This window comes from Lontra canadensis, unplaced genomic scaffold (assembly GCF_010015895.1).
Source record: "Lontra canadensis isolate GAN:19392208 unplaced genomic scaffold, GSC_riverotter_1.0 scaffold9, whole genome shotgun sequence".
NCBI lineage: Eukaryota > Metazoa > Chordata > Mammalia > Carnivora > Mustelidae > Lontra > Lontra canadensis.
Genome location: NW_022631003.1, coordinates 7,175,088 through 7,192,677, shown reverse-complemented (window position 1 = coordinate 7,192,677; position 17,590 = coordinate 7,175,088). Strand labels below are relative to the sequence as shown.

The following is a 17,590-nucleotide window of genomic DNA, read 5'->3' as shown; positions in this document are numbered from 1 at the left end:
GGGGGGGGGGGGGGGTGGGTCCGGGAAGGCTGGTGTCTGGGAGTTGCTTGGATTTCATCACTAAGGCTTAATAAATGTACTTTGCAATTTCTCACAACTTTCCCGAACTCGCCCCCATATTTTGGCTAGCACTTCCCAAACCACAAAACCAAGATACTTCATATAAAAGAAATAGCACAGTGATGGAGATTCTCTTGTCCACTTACCTGTTTTTACATTTTATGAACTCTAGGTTGTTGAAAGAGTACTACATGTGTAGTATTCATTTTTAAGAAATGTTCTGCAAGGATGTAAATAATGAAATCAACACTTGAATAATATCAGATTGCCATTTCCATGAAAAATAATAAATATGTGAAGATTAATTCCAAAAACATTGAACTGATGGTGTCTTTTGCAGACTTCCATCATATAGACATTAAGCCAAAAAGAGTACCCTACTGAAGTATGACCATGAAAACACTGGACTATTAAAATAATCCATAGAATTCATAATTTTTAAATAAATGCTTGACTATAAATTTTATCACAAGAAATTTCCCATTTTTTCTTGCTTGTAGATATATCATTATGAAATTATGAACATAAATGTTGACAGCATAGCTTTGTTTATGTGCTATGCAGATGTTGCTGCATTGTAAAACATATCTATTTAAGCTTTCTTCCTCTCTATCCAACAGAAAATAAAATGGAAATATTATAAAATCACAACTCTGGCACTAAAGTTCAAAACTCCACTATTCTGCTACATGGGAAAGCATTTTTTGAGGGGAAAGAGATTTCAACAATGTTTGGGAAACACTGGCTTAAACAAAAACTAATCTCTTTAATGCAGAATTGTTAAAGTATTTTAATATGTAATATGTACTTTAATCTCCAATAGGTTAACGTGGTCAATGACATGGATTTGCTATACAGCATTTCCTCTATATTTATTTGAATATCTTTTTAAAGGACTATCTTATGTCATTATATACATCCTATATATGTATGTCAATATATACACATGTACATATGCATATATGTGTGTAAATACACACAATACACACAAATATAAACATTCTGTGTAAACACCTATAGATGCTATGTTCTCCAAAGGAAGCAATAAAAGGATATACATAATATTAATTTAAATTTAAATAACTAGCTGAAGTAGAGTGAAGAAAAGACCAGGGTGGAGAAGACATGAATGGAAACAATCCTTGTTTGCATTTACCTTGTTTTATGTTTGTAAATGTGTAGAAGCTTTTGTTATTTTTGTCCTTTAAATTTTCTGGATATGGAAATTTTCATTTATTTGTGCATATCCATATTTCCACCTGGTATCATTTTTCTTCTGCCTAAATGACATTAACTTATACTTTGGTCTGTTGGTTTTAATCCTATCAATTTTGTATATTATAAAAATCTTTGTTTCTCCTTACTCTTTTCTCTATCATGCAATTTTATTAACTGTATATTTTTTCCAGTTGAACTGAAAAATAATGGACATACATCATGGTATAAATTTAAGGCATACAGCATGAGGGTTCGCTTTACATATATTGTGAAATGATTGTCACAATAGGTTCAGGTAACATCCATCTTCTCATATAGACAATTACCAAAAGAAAAGAATGAAAAAAGAATAAAAATTTCTCCTTGTGATGAGAACTTCTAGGATTTACTCCGTTAACAACTTTCCTATATACCATATAGCAGGGTTAGTCATAATCATCATTGATGTGATGGAGGTCAAGAAGGAATGATCAAGAAAGAAATCTTGAAATATTTTCAGTGCAAAAAGGGGTTTTTATTAAAGCACAAGGCCAGACCCATGGGCAGAAAAAGCTGCACTGGGATTGTGAGGAGCAATGGATTATATACTTCTAAATTGGGGGAGGGGGCTAAAGACAAAGGAAGTTTCCAATAGGGTTTGCATATGTTAAAGAGGATTTACAGGATCCTGGAGGTCTGGCTATTGTCAAGTTAAAGTTATTTTTTGCCTCCCTCAAAGCATGACCATTAAAAAAACTGTTGTGAGTGGGGCACCTGGGTGGCTCAGTCTAACCAGCCTTCTGTTCAGGTCCTGATCTCAGGGTCATGGGATTGAGCCCCAGGTAGCAGCTCCCTGATCATGGGGAGCCTGCTTCTGCCTCTGCCTCTGTTCCTCCCCCATCTTGTGTGCGCTCAAGCGCGTGCTCTCTCTCTCTCTCTCTCTCTCAAATAAATAAAATCTTTAAAAAAAAAATAAACATAAAACAGTTGTGAGTTTTTTTGAGGAATGTCATACTCTGTCTCAAATATTCATCAATGGGCTGCAGGTTGTAAGGAAATTTAATTTTATCTGCATTTCTTTGGTTTTCATTCCCATCAACCATGTTGTACATTATATGGATAGCATTTAATTTATAACTGGAAATTTGTATCTTTAGATACCTTTCAATCTCCTTAATTTTTGCTAGATATTATCACTATGTGTAGAATTCTAAACTGAACTTTAAAGATGTTACCACAGCGTCTTCTATCTTCTCATACATTATTTGTGATGAGAAATCTGCTGGACCATTTTCTTGGTTCCCATGTATATCATATGCATTTTTCCTTCGGTGGCTTTTAAGAATTTCTCTTTATCCTTGATTTGGAGCAATCTGATGTGCCCTGGTATCACATTGCTCATGTTTCCTGGGGTCCACTGAACTTTTTGAATCTGCAGATTTTAACCAAAAGAGAAAAATTTGAGCTGTTTTCTACTAAAATATTAGAGACTCCAAATACATGTACATTATACCATTTGAAGTTTTCCACAGTTCACTGATGCTCTTTTCATTATTTTTTTTTTCTCAGTCTTGCTTTCCCTACTAATTTTAACATCTGTGTCAGTCCTGGTTTGATTTTCATTAATTGATTTTTCTTCTCATTTGGAGTTGGTTGTATTTTCTTGCATCTCTGTATGCAGATAATTTCTTCTTTTCTTTTTTTTTAAGATTTTATTTATTTATTTGACAGACAGATATCATAAGTAGGCAGAGACAAGCGGCGGGGAGGTGGGGGAAGCAGCGGGGAGCAGGCTCCCTGCTGAGCAGAGAGCCCTCTGCGGGGCTCGATCCCAGGACCCTTGGGATCATGACCTGAGCCGAAGGCAGAGGCTTAACCCACTGAGCCACCCAGGTGCCCCTGCAGATAATTTCTCATCAGATTCCAGATACTCCTAATTTTACTTTGTTGGGTGATGGTTATTTTTGTTTTTCTGTAAATACTCTGGACTTTTTTCCTGTCATGTATTCATGTTACCTGGCATTTTGATCCATTTGAGTCTTGTTTTTAAGATTTGTTGGGCAGGAAAAAAATCAATGGTTTAGGGTAGGAATAAATATCTCCCACACTGAAGCCAAGTTCCTTCTGAGTACTCTACACAATTCCCAAAATTATGAGGTTTTCTAGTCTGGCTAGTGAAAAGAGGCACTATTCCCAAGACTGAGTGAGCATTAGGTAATATTTCTCTTGCCTTTTTGAGCAATTTCCCTGACCATGGATAGGTTCCTCAAATACATGGGTTTATCAGTACTCTGCTAAATACTCAAGCAGGACCCTCTGAACATCTTTGGAATTCTCTCTCCATGCAGGTCTCTCTTTCCTGGTACTTCTTTGTGGCCTGAAAATTCTCTTACAGCACTAACATGAGGATTACTTTTTTAGTTTCCCTACTCTCAGGGAGCACTGGCTTTTTTTGCCTGGTGTTACGCCTGCTGACATCCGCTTTTGCACATAGTTTTTTTCAAGTGGGAAGGTAAATCTGGTCTTGGCGACTCCATCCTGCAGAAACAGAAGTGTTAACTGTGGACTAAATCTTCAACAGGAGATTCTCCTGTCTTCTACTACTGATCACCCAGAAAAACTAAGCACCTCATTTCTCATGTCAATTTCTATATTTATCATGGGACACCTGGCTGGCTCAGTTGGTAGAGCATGTGGCTATTAATCTTGGGGTTATTAGTTCAAGCCCCACATTGGATACAGAGATTATTACTTAAACTTAAAAAAATTTTTTCTATATTTATCAGAAAATAGTAGACTATGATGTTATGTTAACAAATAAACCCTGAAAGCGTGCAGGCCTTTTTTTTTTTAACTTTTTTATTGATATATAACATTGTATTAAAGTGTACAACATGATTTGATATATGAATATATGGTGAAATGATTACAAGTTTAGTTAACATCCATTACCTCACAGTTACAATTTCTTTTTCTTATGATCAGAATGTTTAAGATCTAATTTCTTAGCAACTTTCAAATATATAATACAGTATGGTTAGGTATAGTCACATCATTATGCTTTAACATACATCCCCAGAACTTATTTGCCTTAAACCTTGAAGTTCGCACCTTTTGACCTCCTTCACCAATTTCACCCACCCCCATCTCCACCAACCACCAATATGTTCTGTATCTATGAGTTTTTAAATTTAGATTCCACATATAAGTGAGATCAAATAGTACTTGTCTTTCACTATCTGACTCATTTCACTTAGCATTAATCTTTAAAGAATATAGGTTTAATGTATCCCTCACACAAAGTCCAATACTGGTTGGACCATTCTCCACTTCCCCTCTTCTTCATGCAATGCCATCGGCTGTTTATATCTTAGTTCCATCATGCCAACACATGTTTTTCAGAGTCACTCTTGAGAAAGCTAGAAGATTATGTAGGTATTTGTATAATCAGACCTGAAGGTGATACATGTTGTTCCCACTCCTACCCCTCTGGGCAGAATTAGTCTGATAACCCTAACATGGTTGCATTAAATGTCTCAAGCACAGACTGCTTTTATGGTCATCAGGTACTTACTTATTTATATATTTATATATTTATTTATTTATCCTTCCCTCCCAGAAATAGAACAATTCTAGGCCTCTGCCGAAGTATTAAGTCCAATATCTTGTTCAGTTACTGAAGCAAAGGCTTAATATCTCTGAGTGGTAGGCAAACCCAACAAGGTTGGTTGTGGATACTCTTGGCCTAGTGACTATGTCTGTCCTCCACACGAACAATATTCAACAGCAACACAAGATAAGACCACCACACCAAACACATCTATTCAGAATGTGGGAGAATGGGAACCACACAGTAATCATTGGTTCAGAATGATTCTGCAATCTTTAGATAGGAGAGGGTATGAAGACCTACTATACTGGGGTCCAGAAATTTTTTTTTGATTGGAGGAGGCAGGAATTCCCTTGTTCGTTATTTTCTGTGGTACCTATCTTCTCCCTCTAAACTGTTCTTCATCTGTCATCCTCCTTGGCCAACTTGAATTGGGCATTGGGAAATATGCCATCTTTGAGCCAGAGCTTTTTCATGTTGCTTTCTGTCCATGGTCATTTAAAGTACCCAACATTCACAGGTTTTTTTTATAACAGGTTTCTGCTATCTTTGGAAATATATCTGTCTCAAAAACTCTGGGTCTTGGGCTCCTGGGTGGCTCAGTGGGTTAAGGCCTCTGCCTTCAGCTTAGGTCATGATCCCAGAGTCCTGGGATCGAGCCCCGCATAGGACTCTCTGCTCCGCGGGAAGCCTGCTTTCTCCTCTCTCTCTGCCTGCTTGTGATCTCTGTCTGTCAAATAAATAAATAAACTCTTAAAAAAAAAAAAAAAAAAACCACACCTCTGAAGGTCTTTCAGCTGTATGTCTCCAACCAGTTCCAAATACCAATACCCACACTTAAAGACCAGTTAGAGAAATTTTCAAGTCTTTTTTTAGTTTTTCTCACCGTGGTGCTTTTCTTGTTCAGCTTAATGCCAGTTTTCTTGAAACATGAGTTTTGGGGAAATGGATACACTCTAATCTGTTCATTTGCTGTGCCACTTTTTAATCAATTAAGAAGATTTCCTTGGAGTCCTATACTTCATCTCTTTGTCCAGAGCTTTTCTAATCACATGAAAGATTTAGGACATGTGTCTCAAAGACTTTTTAATATATCTTATTATATACTACATAGAAGCAGTTTCTTTTCCAAGTCTCAAATGCCCCACATCTCTCTTTTTTTTTTTTTAAGACTTTATTTATTTATTTGAGAGATAAGGAGAGAGCACAAGCAGGGGAGCAGCAGGAAGAGGAAGAGGGAGATGAGACTCCTTGCTGAGCAGGGAGCCTGATGAGGGGCTCAATTCCAGAACCCTTGGAACATGACCTGAACTGAAGGCAGACACTTAACTGAGCTACCCAGGTGCTGCAAAAGCCCCACATTTCTTGATTCTGGCTTTTATTTCTGCTTCCAAACTGGTAGTTATTTTACTCATAAAATAATTTTGTTGAACACACACTACAACCAGCAAACACTATTGCTTTGTTTTCCACTCTCTGCTTTGAGCTTCAAGTTCAATGGACTCATGGTCTTCCTCCTGAGTTAGAGATCACATTTTTTCAGATCTTTTGGCCCTGAATCAGATGGATTCCTGCCCATGACATAAGCTGTGTCACTGTTTGCCAGCTAACTATTAAATTCCCCATATGATTCAGACAAGCTTACCATCATTTGTGGGCAAAGGAAGAATAAAAATGGAAGCCTATAGTCTCATTGTTTGCTCAATAATTAAATCTTTATTTAATAAAGATTCTGTGGTTGCAGGTATTTCACCTAACTGTTCAGATCTGGATTTGATCAGAAAAATTTTGATCATTTTCACTGATGTTAGCAGTAACCAAATTTTCATTTCTTCTGAAATAATCGAAACTCTATTAAAATTAAAAGGCAAAGTTATAATGGGTGAATTACAATTTTAAGGTTTTTTTTTTAATTTTTTTTACTTTAAGTCTTCTTGTATATTTTTATAAATAAAAAATTATTCACCATTCTGGTGTTCATGTCCATCTAGTGATCATTTTATAATACATCATTTGTGTAGTAGGGGAGGAGGGTAATATGAGATGTCCTATAAAATCTGAGCCCAGAGCAGGGATCCTTCTTACCTAGGTCTCAGGGTGGTTTGAGTTTAGATTTTTATTATGGATTCGCTCTACTTCTAGCACTAAGTTTTATGAGGCTAGGTTAGGCTAGGCTGTGGTATAAAATAAATCCTGAAATGTCAATGGCTTAACAAAGTTTAATTCTTTACTGGTACAGGTTATAGAAAAGGTGAGTTAGGATTCAACCTCTCTTGGAAGTACAAAGGGGGAGCTCCCTATCCCAGCTAGATCATTGACAGGCAGTATGACAAGAGTTCCCAATATAGGTAGTATGACAAGAATTCCCAAAAAAGGATAATTGTTTTACCAATTTGAAGAATAAATCTCTACTGATTCTCTCGCTATTCTAAAGTAAGAGGTTTAGCGTCATCTTATTTTCTTCTCATTTCTTCCCGATATTTTTATTGAATTAATATGACTTTTATATTCAGATTGCTGGGTTTTTGTTTTTGTTTTTAAGATTTTATTTATTTATTTGACAGACAGAGATCACAAGTAGCAGAGAGGCAGGCAGAGAGGGGAGGAAGCAGGCTCCATACTGAGCAGAGAGCCCGATGTGGGGCTCGATCCCAGGACCCTGAGATCATGACCTGAGCCAAAGACAGAGGCTTTAACCCACTGAGCCACCCAGGAGCCCCCAGATTGCTGTTCTTAATTGCAAATGTTTGTTATGCTAGCAGTGACTAATAATAACACAAATTTTAATGTAGCAAGTGTTGGTGAGGTTGTAGAGAAACTGGAAATACTGTATACTGATGGTGGGTATGTAAAATTGTGCTGCAGCTATGGGAAACAATATGGAGATTACCCAAGAAATTATACTAGAACTACCATAAAATCCAGAAATTCCACTTCTAGGTATATACCCCAAAAAACTGAAATCAGGATCTTGAAGAGATATCTACACTTTGATGTTCAGTGCAGCACTAGATACAGAAACAATCCAAGGATCCATCAACAGATGACTGGGGAAGGAAAATGTGGCATATACATGCAATGAGATATTATTTAGCCTTAAGAAAAGGAAATTTTGCCATCTGTGAAATAAGTCAGTCACAGAAGGACAGATGCTGCTGCATGATTCCACATTTGACTTATCTAAAATAGTCAAATTCATAGAAGCAGAAAATTCAATAGTGGTTGCAGGGGCTGGGAGGTGATATGGTAGGGGTATTGGGGAATGGGGAATTGTTACTCAAAGGGTATAAAGTTTCAGTTATGTAAGATGAATAAGTTCTAGAAATATGCCTTATAGAATAGTGCCTATAGTTTACAATATGGTATGGGGCACTTAAAATCTGTGAAAAAGGTAGATCTCATGTTAAATACTCTTAACACAAAAACACCAAGGGGACATAAGGAAATTCTAGGAGGTGTTGGTCATATCTATTACCTGGATTATGGTGATGGTATCATGGGTGTTTGCATATGTCCAAACTCATCAAATTGTACACATTAAATATGTAAAGTTCTTTCTATATCAAAGATACCTCAATAAATCTGATTTCAGTATTATTTTTATTATTTGCATCATTTCTTATAATCCTTTCAGGAATTTTGAACATTGACAGTTATACTATTTTTATTGCTCATAATCATTCTTTTTATATTATCCATATATAGCATAAATTCTGCAGTAGCATACTGACATATCCCAGCATCCTCCTGCCCTCAACCCTATGCACAATATACTGCTTCTTGCCATACATAGCACAAGTAGAAGCATCATGATTATATAAGGATTTTTTTTTTAAAGGTAGTGCAAAAACTCTCCATCACATGAAACCATTACAATTCTTTTTGTTTTTAGTTTATATTTTGAAAAATTTCTTAGTAGGTTTTCTTATTCCTCCTCATGTAGAGGAGCTTCGGTGATATGGATGTAATTCATAATATAAGGATTTTTTTATCAGAAATGCTTACAGAGGGGCACCTGGGTGGCTCAGTGGGTTAAAGCCTCTGCCTTCCGATTCAGATCATGACCCCAAGGTCCTGGGATCGAGCCCCGCATCGGGCTATCTGCTCAACAGGGATCCTGCTTCCCCCTCTCTCTCAGCCTGCCTTTCTGCCTACTTGTGATCTCTGTCTGTCAAATAAATAAACAAAATCTTTTAAAAAAATGTTTGCAGAGTGTACTGGAGGTTTAGGTCAGGCAGAAGACAGGTGATTGGGCTTTTTAAAAGTTATGTCTCTAAGAATATCAAATTCTTCTACTAACAAGTTAAGGCAGAATATTACTCAATAAAATTTTTCCTGAACTGCTAAAGACTTAATAGCAATTAAGTGTTAGGTGAAGGTATTGCCAGATCTAAGGGGACATTAGAATACTTTTTTCTAGAAAGATGTTTAATTATGTTATTCAATTAGGGGAAAAATGAGCTTTATATAGTCCCTCGCATTCTAAAATGCAAATAGATTTTTTAAATTATATATACACCTAGATAATCATACATATCATGTGTGTTTGAACTGGCTTGAAATACATGTTTTAAATGCATATAATTCCTTAGCCATCAGGTATTAATTCCTACTATTTTAAAGCCACTCTGTTCACCATTTGTAATATTAAGACTAAGTCTTAATTAGAATGAGAGAGTAATTTTCTCTTGTACCATACTTTGGAGAAGGGTTGATTTGGTACAAGCTATTCTACAAGAAAACTATGCTTTGTTTTGTTTTATTATATTAGTCACAATACAGTACCTTATTAGTTTTTGATGTTGTATTCCATGGCTCATTATTTGCATATAATACCCAGTGCTCATTACAATACGTGCCCTCCTTAATACCCATCACTGGGCTAATACATCCCCTCATCCCCCTCCCAATGAGAACTATGTTTTAACTAATATACATATTTTTAATATATACCAGATTTAAGGGTGCCTGGGTGCTCAGCCGTTTAAGTATCTGACTTTTGATTTCAGCTCAAGTCATGATTTCAGGTCATGTGATGGAAACTTGCATTGGGCTTCACTCTGAGCAAGGAGTCAGCTTGAGACTCTCTCCCCCTCTCTCTGCCCCCCACTTTGAGCGCTCTCTTTCTCTCTCTCTCTCTCTCTCAAATAAATAAATAAAATCTTAACAAATATATAAATAAAATACATACCAGATTTAAGCTGGTCTTTTTTTTTTTTTTTTCCTTTTAAAATGAAGAAATCCTCCAATGATTCAAGTGAAAGACTAGGATTCTTACAGGTATTAAGAGGAGTTAGGAGAAAACAACAATTTCAATGTCATCAAATTTTTCATCCAAATCCACAGAAGCCCAACGGAAGTAGCACATTTTCAATTTTAATTTCAAAGAATAATCAACCAAAAATCCTACCCAAAGAAAATATACTTCAGGGATTAAGATGAAATTAAATTTTAGTTGACTCTTTAGATTCAACTAAAATAAGTTGTCATGGGGCCCCTGGGTGGCTCAGTGGATTAAAGCCTCTGCCTTCGGCTCGGGTCATGATCTCAGGGCACTGGGATCGAGCCCATATTGGGCTCTCTGCTCAGCAGGGAGTCTGCTTCCCCCTCTCTCTCTCTGCCTGCCTCTCTGCCTACTTGTGATCTCTGTCTGTAAATAAATAAATAAAATCTTTAAAAAAATAAAATAAGTTGTCATAAGCAGGCCTACTCTAAAAGAATAGCTAAGAAAAGCTCTTCAAACACTAAGGCAATGATGGAACAAGACTCTCAGAATATCAGGGATGAAGAAAGAACAAGGCAAAAAGTAAAAATATGGGTAAATACAGGGGCGCCTGGGTGGCTCAGTGGGTTAAGCCTCTGCCTTCAGCTCAGTTCATGATCTCAGGGTCCTCGGATCGAGCCCCGCGTCGGGCTCTCTGCTCAGGGGGAAGCCTGCTTCCCCCTCTCTCTCTGCCTGCTTCTCTGCCTACTTGTGATCTCTCTCCCTCTCTCTGTCAAATAAATAAATAAAATCTTTTAAAAAAAATATATGGGTAAATATAACAAAGTGTTCTTCCATTATGTTTTCTAAATTATGTCAAATTTTTTATTTTATAATATTGTTTGACATGGTTCTTAATATATGTATAAGAAATATTTAAAGCAATTAATGTTGGTGGAGTGAGTGGTAAAGGAACATAGATGGAAGTAATATTTCTATACTTTAGTCAAACTGGTAAAATGCTGACACCAGTAGTTTGCAACAAGTTACATAAATTATGTACTATCTATTATGTAAATTATGTACTACATATAAATTATGTACTACAACCACTAAAACACACACACACACACACACACTAAAAAAACACTATGGATAAATCAAAATAGAATCCTAAATAGTGTTCAAGAAGCTCGCAGGAAGGCAGGAAAAGTGAAATAGGAATGAAAAACAGAGAGAGGGGGCCTGGGTGGCTCAGTTGGTTAAGCAACTGCTTTCAGCTCAGGGATTGCTGCTTGAGTCCCAGGATTGAGTCCTACGTCAGGCTCCCTGCTCAGCGGGGAGTCTGTTTCTCCTGCTGACCTCTCTCCTCTCATGCTCTCTCTCTCTCATTCTCTCTCTCTCAAATGAAAAAATAAAATCTTTTAAAAAAAGAAAAAAGGGATAATAAAAATAAACAATAAAATTGTAGGATTTTGCTTTAACCTATCAATAAATACATTAAACATAAATGGTATAAATCACATCAATTTAAAAACAATATCAGAATAGGAGCTCCTGGGTGGCTCAGTGGGTTAAAGCCTCTGCCTGCTGCTCAGGTCATGATCCCAGGGTCCTGGGATTGAGCCCCACACCAGGCTCTCTCTTCAGCAGGGAGCCTGCTTTCCCCTCTCTCTCTGCCTGCTTCTCTGCCTACTTGTGACCTGTCTGTCAAATAAATAAATAAAATCTTAAAAAATATATCAGAATGAATTTAAAAGAAAAAAAAACATGAGCAAACAATATGCTATAACCAAGAAACTCACTTCAAATATAATGATATAGGTAGATTGAAAGCAAAAGGTTAGAGAAAGACGTGTCATACAAAAGTTAATCAAAAGAAAGCAGGAGTGGCTTTATTAATATCAGATACAGTAGATTTCAGAGCAAAGAAAAACAGAACAATATTACATAATGATACAACAATCAATCCATCAAAGAAATTTTAATAAAAAAGATCATATGCCCCAAACAACAGACCTTTAGAATATAGGAAGGAAAACCAGTAGAACTGAAAGAAGAAATAGAAAAGTATTCAATTACAAAGGGATATTTCAACAGTCTGCTCAAGAAGCAGACAGAAAATCAGCAAGAAGAACTTAATACCATTAACCAACTAGAATCTAACTACATTTATAGAACACTCCACTCAGCAACTAAGTAATACACATTTTTATGAAGCACCTGTGGAATATTAACCAAGATTGACCATATCTTGAACCATAAAATGAAAACAACAAATTTAAGACAACTGAAATTATATAAAGTATGTCCTCAGAACACAATGCAATCAAACCAGAAATCTATAGCACAACAAAAATAAATTCTTTAAACACTTGGAAATTAAACACATTTATAAATAATCTATGGGTCAAAGAGGAAATCTTAAGGAAAATTTCAAAATATATACTGAAAATACAATATATACTCAAGAGGATGTAGAAAAACTGTATCTGTCATACTTTGCTGGTGGGAATGTAAAATGTAAAATGTTGCAGTCACTCTAATTTGGTCCTTTTATTCTGAAAAATCACATGTACACTTACCATATGACACAACAATTATCTTCTTATGGCACTTTTTCTTTTTCCTTTTTTCCCAGAAAAAGGAAAACTTAACTGCTACACAAAAACCTGTTCACACATGTTCATTGCAGCTTTATTTGTAATAACCTAAATGGTAAACATCAAAATTTCCATCAATAGGTGAAGGTTAAACAAATTATGGTATATCCATACTGTGAAATACCACTCAGCAATAAGAAGGAATAAACTACAAAAACATGGAACATTATGGACAGATCTCAATGGAATTATGCTGAGTGAAAAAAAGCCAATCTCAAAATGGTCAGGTCATATCGTGACTGTTTATACAACATTCTTGAAATGACAAAATTATAGAGATGATGAACACATTAGTGATTGCCAGTAATTAGGGATAAGATGGGGGAGTGAGTATGACTTTAAAGCATTAGTAAGAGGGATCATCGTGGTGATAGAACAGTTTATTCTGTATCTTGACTGTAGGCGTGATTACTTCAATTTACAGATGTGATAAAACTGCATAAAACTACACACATACACACATGAATGCATGTAAAACTACCAAAATGCTAAGGTCTGTTGATTGTACCAATGCGAATTTCTTCATTTTTTAAAAAATTTTATTTATTTATTTGACAGAGAGAGAGAGAGACCACAAGTAGGCAGAGAGGCAGATGGGGGGTGGGGGGGAAGCAGGACCCCTGCTGAGCAGAGAGCCCAATGCAGGGCTTGATCCCAGGACCCTGAGATCATGACCCGAGCCAAAGGCAGAGGCTTAACCCATTGAACCACCCAGGTGCCCAGTTTCTTCATTTTTATATCGTTTTATAGTTACTTAGAACACTATCAGTGGGGAAACCAGACAAAGTTTGCACAGGACCTCTGTGTACTATTTTTGTAAACTCTTGTGTATCTAAAATTAATTTGGAATAAAAATATTTTAAAAAATCATCTTTTGAGGGGCTGGCCCAGATCCTAGAGTTGTAAGCTTAAGCCCTACATTGGGCATAGAGCTTACTTAAATTTGAAAAATTATCTTGCCAATAATACCTACATTAAGACATTGTACTCTTGTAAAAAACTGATTGTGGACTCTATTCTGTTTCACTGGGATATTTGTCTATCCATATCTTGTACCAATACCACAATGTCTTTATGTAGATTTGTGATGTCTTGATATCTGGTACAGTAAGTCCTCTAGCCTTGCTTTACTTTTTATAGATTGTCTTAGGTATTGATGATTCTTTGAACTTCCATATAAATTTTGAAATCAATTTCCACCCCAAAAAAAAGCTACTTAGATTTTTTTTAGAAATGAATTAAATTATCGATATCCAATTCTTTACCTATATTAAATCTTCCAGTTCATAAATATTTTACATCTATCCATTTAAGTCTTTACAAATCAATCTTAGTGATATTTTGTACCTTTTTAGGGTAGAGATTTTTTATATAATTTATTGGGTTTATTCTTATATATTTGTTATCTTTGAAATTATTTGTTTCTGAAATATATATGGAAACACAATTTTGTATATTTTCCTGATATCTGGAAACTGATAATTTCACTTTTTTCCTATAGTTTTATTTGTGTGTTCATTTGAATTTTCTACATACCTAGTCTTGTTATCTATGAATAATGCTAGATTCCAGTCATTTTACATTTTATGTCTTTTTTCTTATGTATTTATAGCTCACATATTTTATTACACCACCTAACTTCCTGTATTATTTTAAACAGAAATAATGAGACATCTGGTTTCCCAATCTTGGGGGAAAGCTTTCAATATTTCACCATTATATTGGTGCCTGTTAATAAGTGTTTTTTGTGTGTGTTCTGGTTTGGGTAGATATTCTCAATCAAATTAAGGAAATTCTATTCCTATGTGCCAAGAGCCATTTTCCCTTTCTACTTACAAATGGGTACTTATCTTGCACTTATGGTATATTTGCATGACCTGAATTACTAGACTGTGAACCCTTGACTTAATTTAAATCACATTTGAATATATTTGTTGAGTGTCTCTAGTGTGCTAGGCCATCTGCAAGGTATTGGAAATTCAGATAAACTGTCATAGAGTGGGTACTAAATGTTTCTGAAGTAGACTAAAAAAAATGACTAACTGTAAACATAATACCAAATATATATATATTTTATTAAAACAAATTTAAATAAAATTGGATAGCAATCATTAGAATAGCTTTAATCCAAGCAAATACGCACAATTCAATTTAAATTGTTTTATCTTTCAGAGTTGGGATGATGGTTTAGCAAAGGTTGCTAAAGCATGGGCAAACAAGTGCAAATTTGAACACAACTCCTGTTTATCAATACCATTTGGATGCTATCCAAATTATAAATTTCTTGGAGAAAATATCTGGTTCGGTGGATTAAGCATATTTTCACCAAAATCTGCTGTTACTGCTTGGTTTAATGAAACTGCATTTTATGATTATGATAACCTATCATGTTCCAAAGTTTGTGGCCATTATACACAGGTAAATATTTGATATTTTGTTGATTAGTTCTTATTTATGCACCTTTTAACAAAAGACAAATTTTTAAGCATTTTCTTTCGAGTTTCCTTTGAGTATCTAAAAAAACACTTTCATTTGGAAGATATTTATACTGGGAATAGATTTCTATATACTAGAATTTTTGGTTTGTTTGTTTGTCTTGTTTTTCTGGACTTTAAAAATCTTATTCCACTGTCATGTCACAGTGGAGTAAGATTTTTAAAGTCTCATCTCATCTGCATTGTTTCCAACAAGAAATCTACTATAATCTTTTCTTTATTCCTTTGTACTTTATGTGTCTTTTGCTCTTTTACAATTCTTCCTTTATTACAAGTCATGAGCAATTTCATAATAATGCACTGAAGTTTTCTTCATGTTTTCTCTGCTGCAGTTTACTGAGCTTCTTGCGCCTGTGGGTCTACAGTTTAAATCAAATGTTGAGAAACATTTGCCATTATTTCTTCAAATATTTCTGTCATTTTCACTTGCTACTCCCTTCCCAGAGTTGTTACTCATGCAGAAGGCCACTTGAAGTTTTCCATAGTTGACTGATCTTCTCTTCTCTCTTTTCCTGATTTTTTTCTTCTGTAACTAAATTCACATTCATTTATAATAAATGCTTTATTTTTAAGTTCATTAATTAATAAATAACTGTATCCTGTGTGTTTGATCTTTCACCTAGGATTTTAATCATATGGAATACAGTTATAATCATTATTTTGATTTTTTCCTTCCTAATTCTAGCATCTAGTTTAGTTGTGGATTAGTTTCAATGGACTGATTTTCCCTCTTCATTATGGTCCATATTTTCTTGCTTCTTATCATGCTGCTGGGTAAATTTATTATATTCCCAAATTTATAAATTTTGCTTTGTTGAATGCTGGATTTATTTATATATCTCTAAATATTCTTGAACTGTCTTCTGGGATACAGTTATATTACCTAAAATTTTAAAAATTTTTTTTGGTTCTTATAAAGATAGACTCTTATGCATACTCTACCAATGCCCCAGAAATTGATATTTTCCAGTGTGGCTAGTAGGAACAGCCTTGAATCCTGGGCATGTATAAGTCTTCACATCCTTCCTCTAGTTTTTATAGGTGGTTCTTGCCCAGGCCTCGGGTAATTTCTTCACATACATTCTGATTAATGCTCTACTGAATTGATGATGATGACTTCCTGTAGATCTCTACAGTTGTATCACAGTGAAATTTTCACCTCCCCACTACTGTATTCTCTAAACTCCTGCCTCCTTGGTCTCCCCAAACTCTCAGCTATGCCTCTCAACTGTGTGAATCCATCAAGCAGCTGCTGGTTTTCCCAGATGCTTCCTCCCTCTGCCCCGCCCCACCCAGCCATGGCATGAAAACTTTCTCAAAGCAATAATCTGGGACAATTGTACAGCCGGATCCTCTCCCCTCAACTCACAAACGGCATTATCCTTTTCAAGATACCGGTGTCCAGTAACTTTATTTCACATTATTTTCCCAAGTATTCTCACTATTTTGGTGGGAATTTTTGCTGAGAAGTCAAAGTTGTTTTTAAGCTAAACCAGTCTTAAAAATGGCACTGAACTCTTGGAAGCTCAATTTAAGCAATAAAAAGGGCTTTCTTCTCCAAACTTACTCATCTGTATAAGATGTATTAGTATATAGTGACTTAAAGCAAGTCCTTTTTATCAGAGGAGCCCTGAACAAAGAGATTAGCAACTTCCATGCTCCCCTTCTATTCATTCCTTGTCCAAAAACAGGACACTATATATCTGGAAACCCTTCTCAGGATAGATGTCTTCAAAGAATATGGTTTGGCTACTGCTAGGAAAATCAAAAGAATGGAATCCAAATGTTAGGTGTACTGATAACAAGCAGAATGTAATATCCCTAATATGCCATCAAGACTAATTCAAAAGCCTTTATATAATCCTTCATCTCTCTTTTGCTTCAAGTCAAAAGGAACCTGTTTCCAAATACTCCTTCTCCGCTATCATTGCAACATCAAAATTGTAAGCTCACTTCACACTAATTTACACATATGCTTAAATAATTAGGAATGAGTTCATTCTTTCTACTTGTTCAGCAACTACATCTTGCTTAATGTTCTAAACAAAATGGGCTAAAATTTTCCTGCATTTACTGCTTGCCGACATTCATATTGAAGTTACACCCAATGTTCATGTTGTCACATCTAGTCCCTTTAATGAAAGTAATACATTAAAAACCTACACATAGTCAATATTTACTTTTACCATTCCCAAAGCCAAAACAGAATAATAACTTAGATATTTTAAGCAAATAGAATTTCATGGAGTAGCCATATACTCATGAACCAACTTTTAAAACAGGATTTCTTGGAAAATATATATACTTGCAGTTGTATGGCATATTAACTTTTTGAAACATCCTAAAGGAAAAGGATCTTTTA

The 17,590-nt window shown here is 35.3% G+C and overlaps 2 protein-coding genes across 2 annotated transcripts in view; one reads left to right on the top strand and one right to left on the bottom strand.

Moving 5' to 3' along the window:
• Positions 1 to 2,742, bottom strand: part of CAPS2 (calcyphosine 2) — a 57,142-nt gene extending 54,400 nt beyond the window's left edge. Inside the window, exon 1 of the mRNA XM_032854755.1 lies at positions 2,493 to 2,742. The gene's annotated coding sequence lies outside the window, so the exon portion shown is untranslated. The remainder of the gene's footprint in view (positions 1 to 2,492) is intronic.
• The window catches only part of GLIPR1L1 (GLIPR1 like 1), a 32,704-nt gene that overhangs the window by 641 nt on the left and 14,473 nt on the right, over positions 1 to 17,590 (top strand). The window contains exon 2 of the mRNA XM_032854761.1: positions 14,906 to 15,151. Coding sequence (XP_032710652.1) covers positions 14,906 to 15,151 — 246 coding nt within the window. The remainder of the gene's footprint in view (positions 1 to 14,905; positions 15,152 to 17,590) is intronic.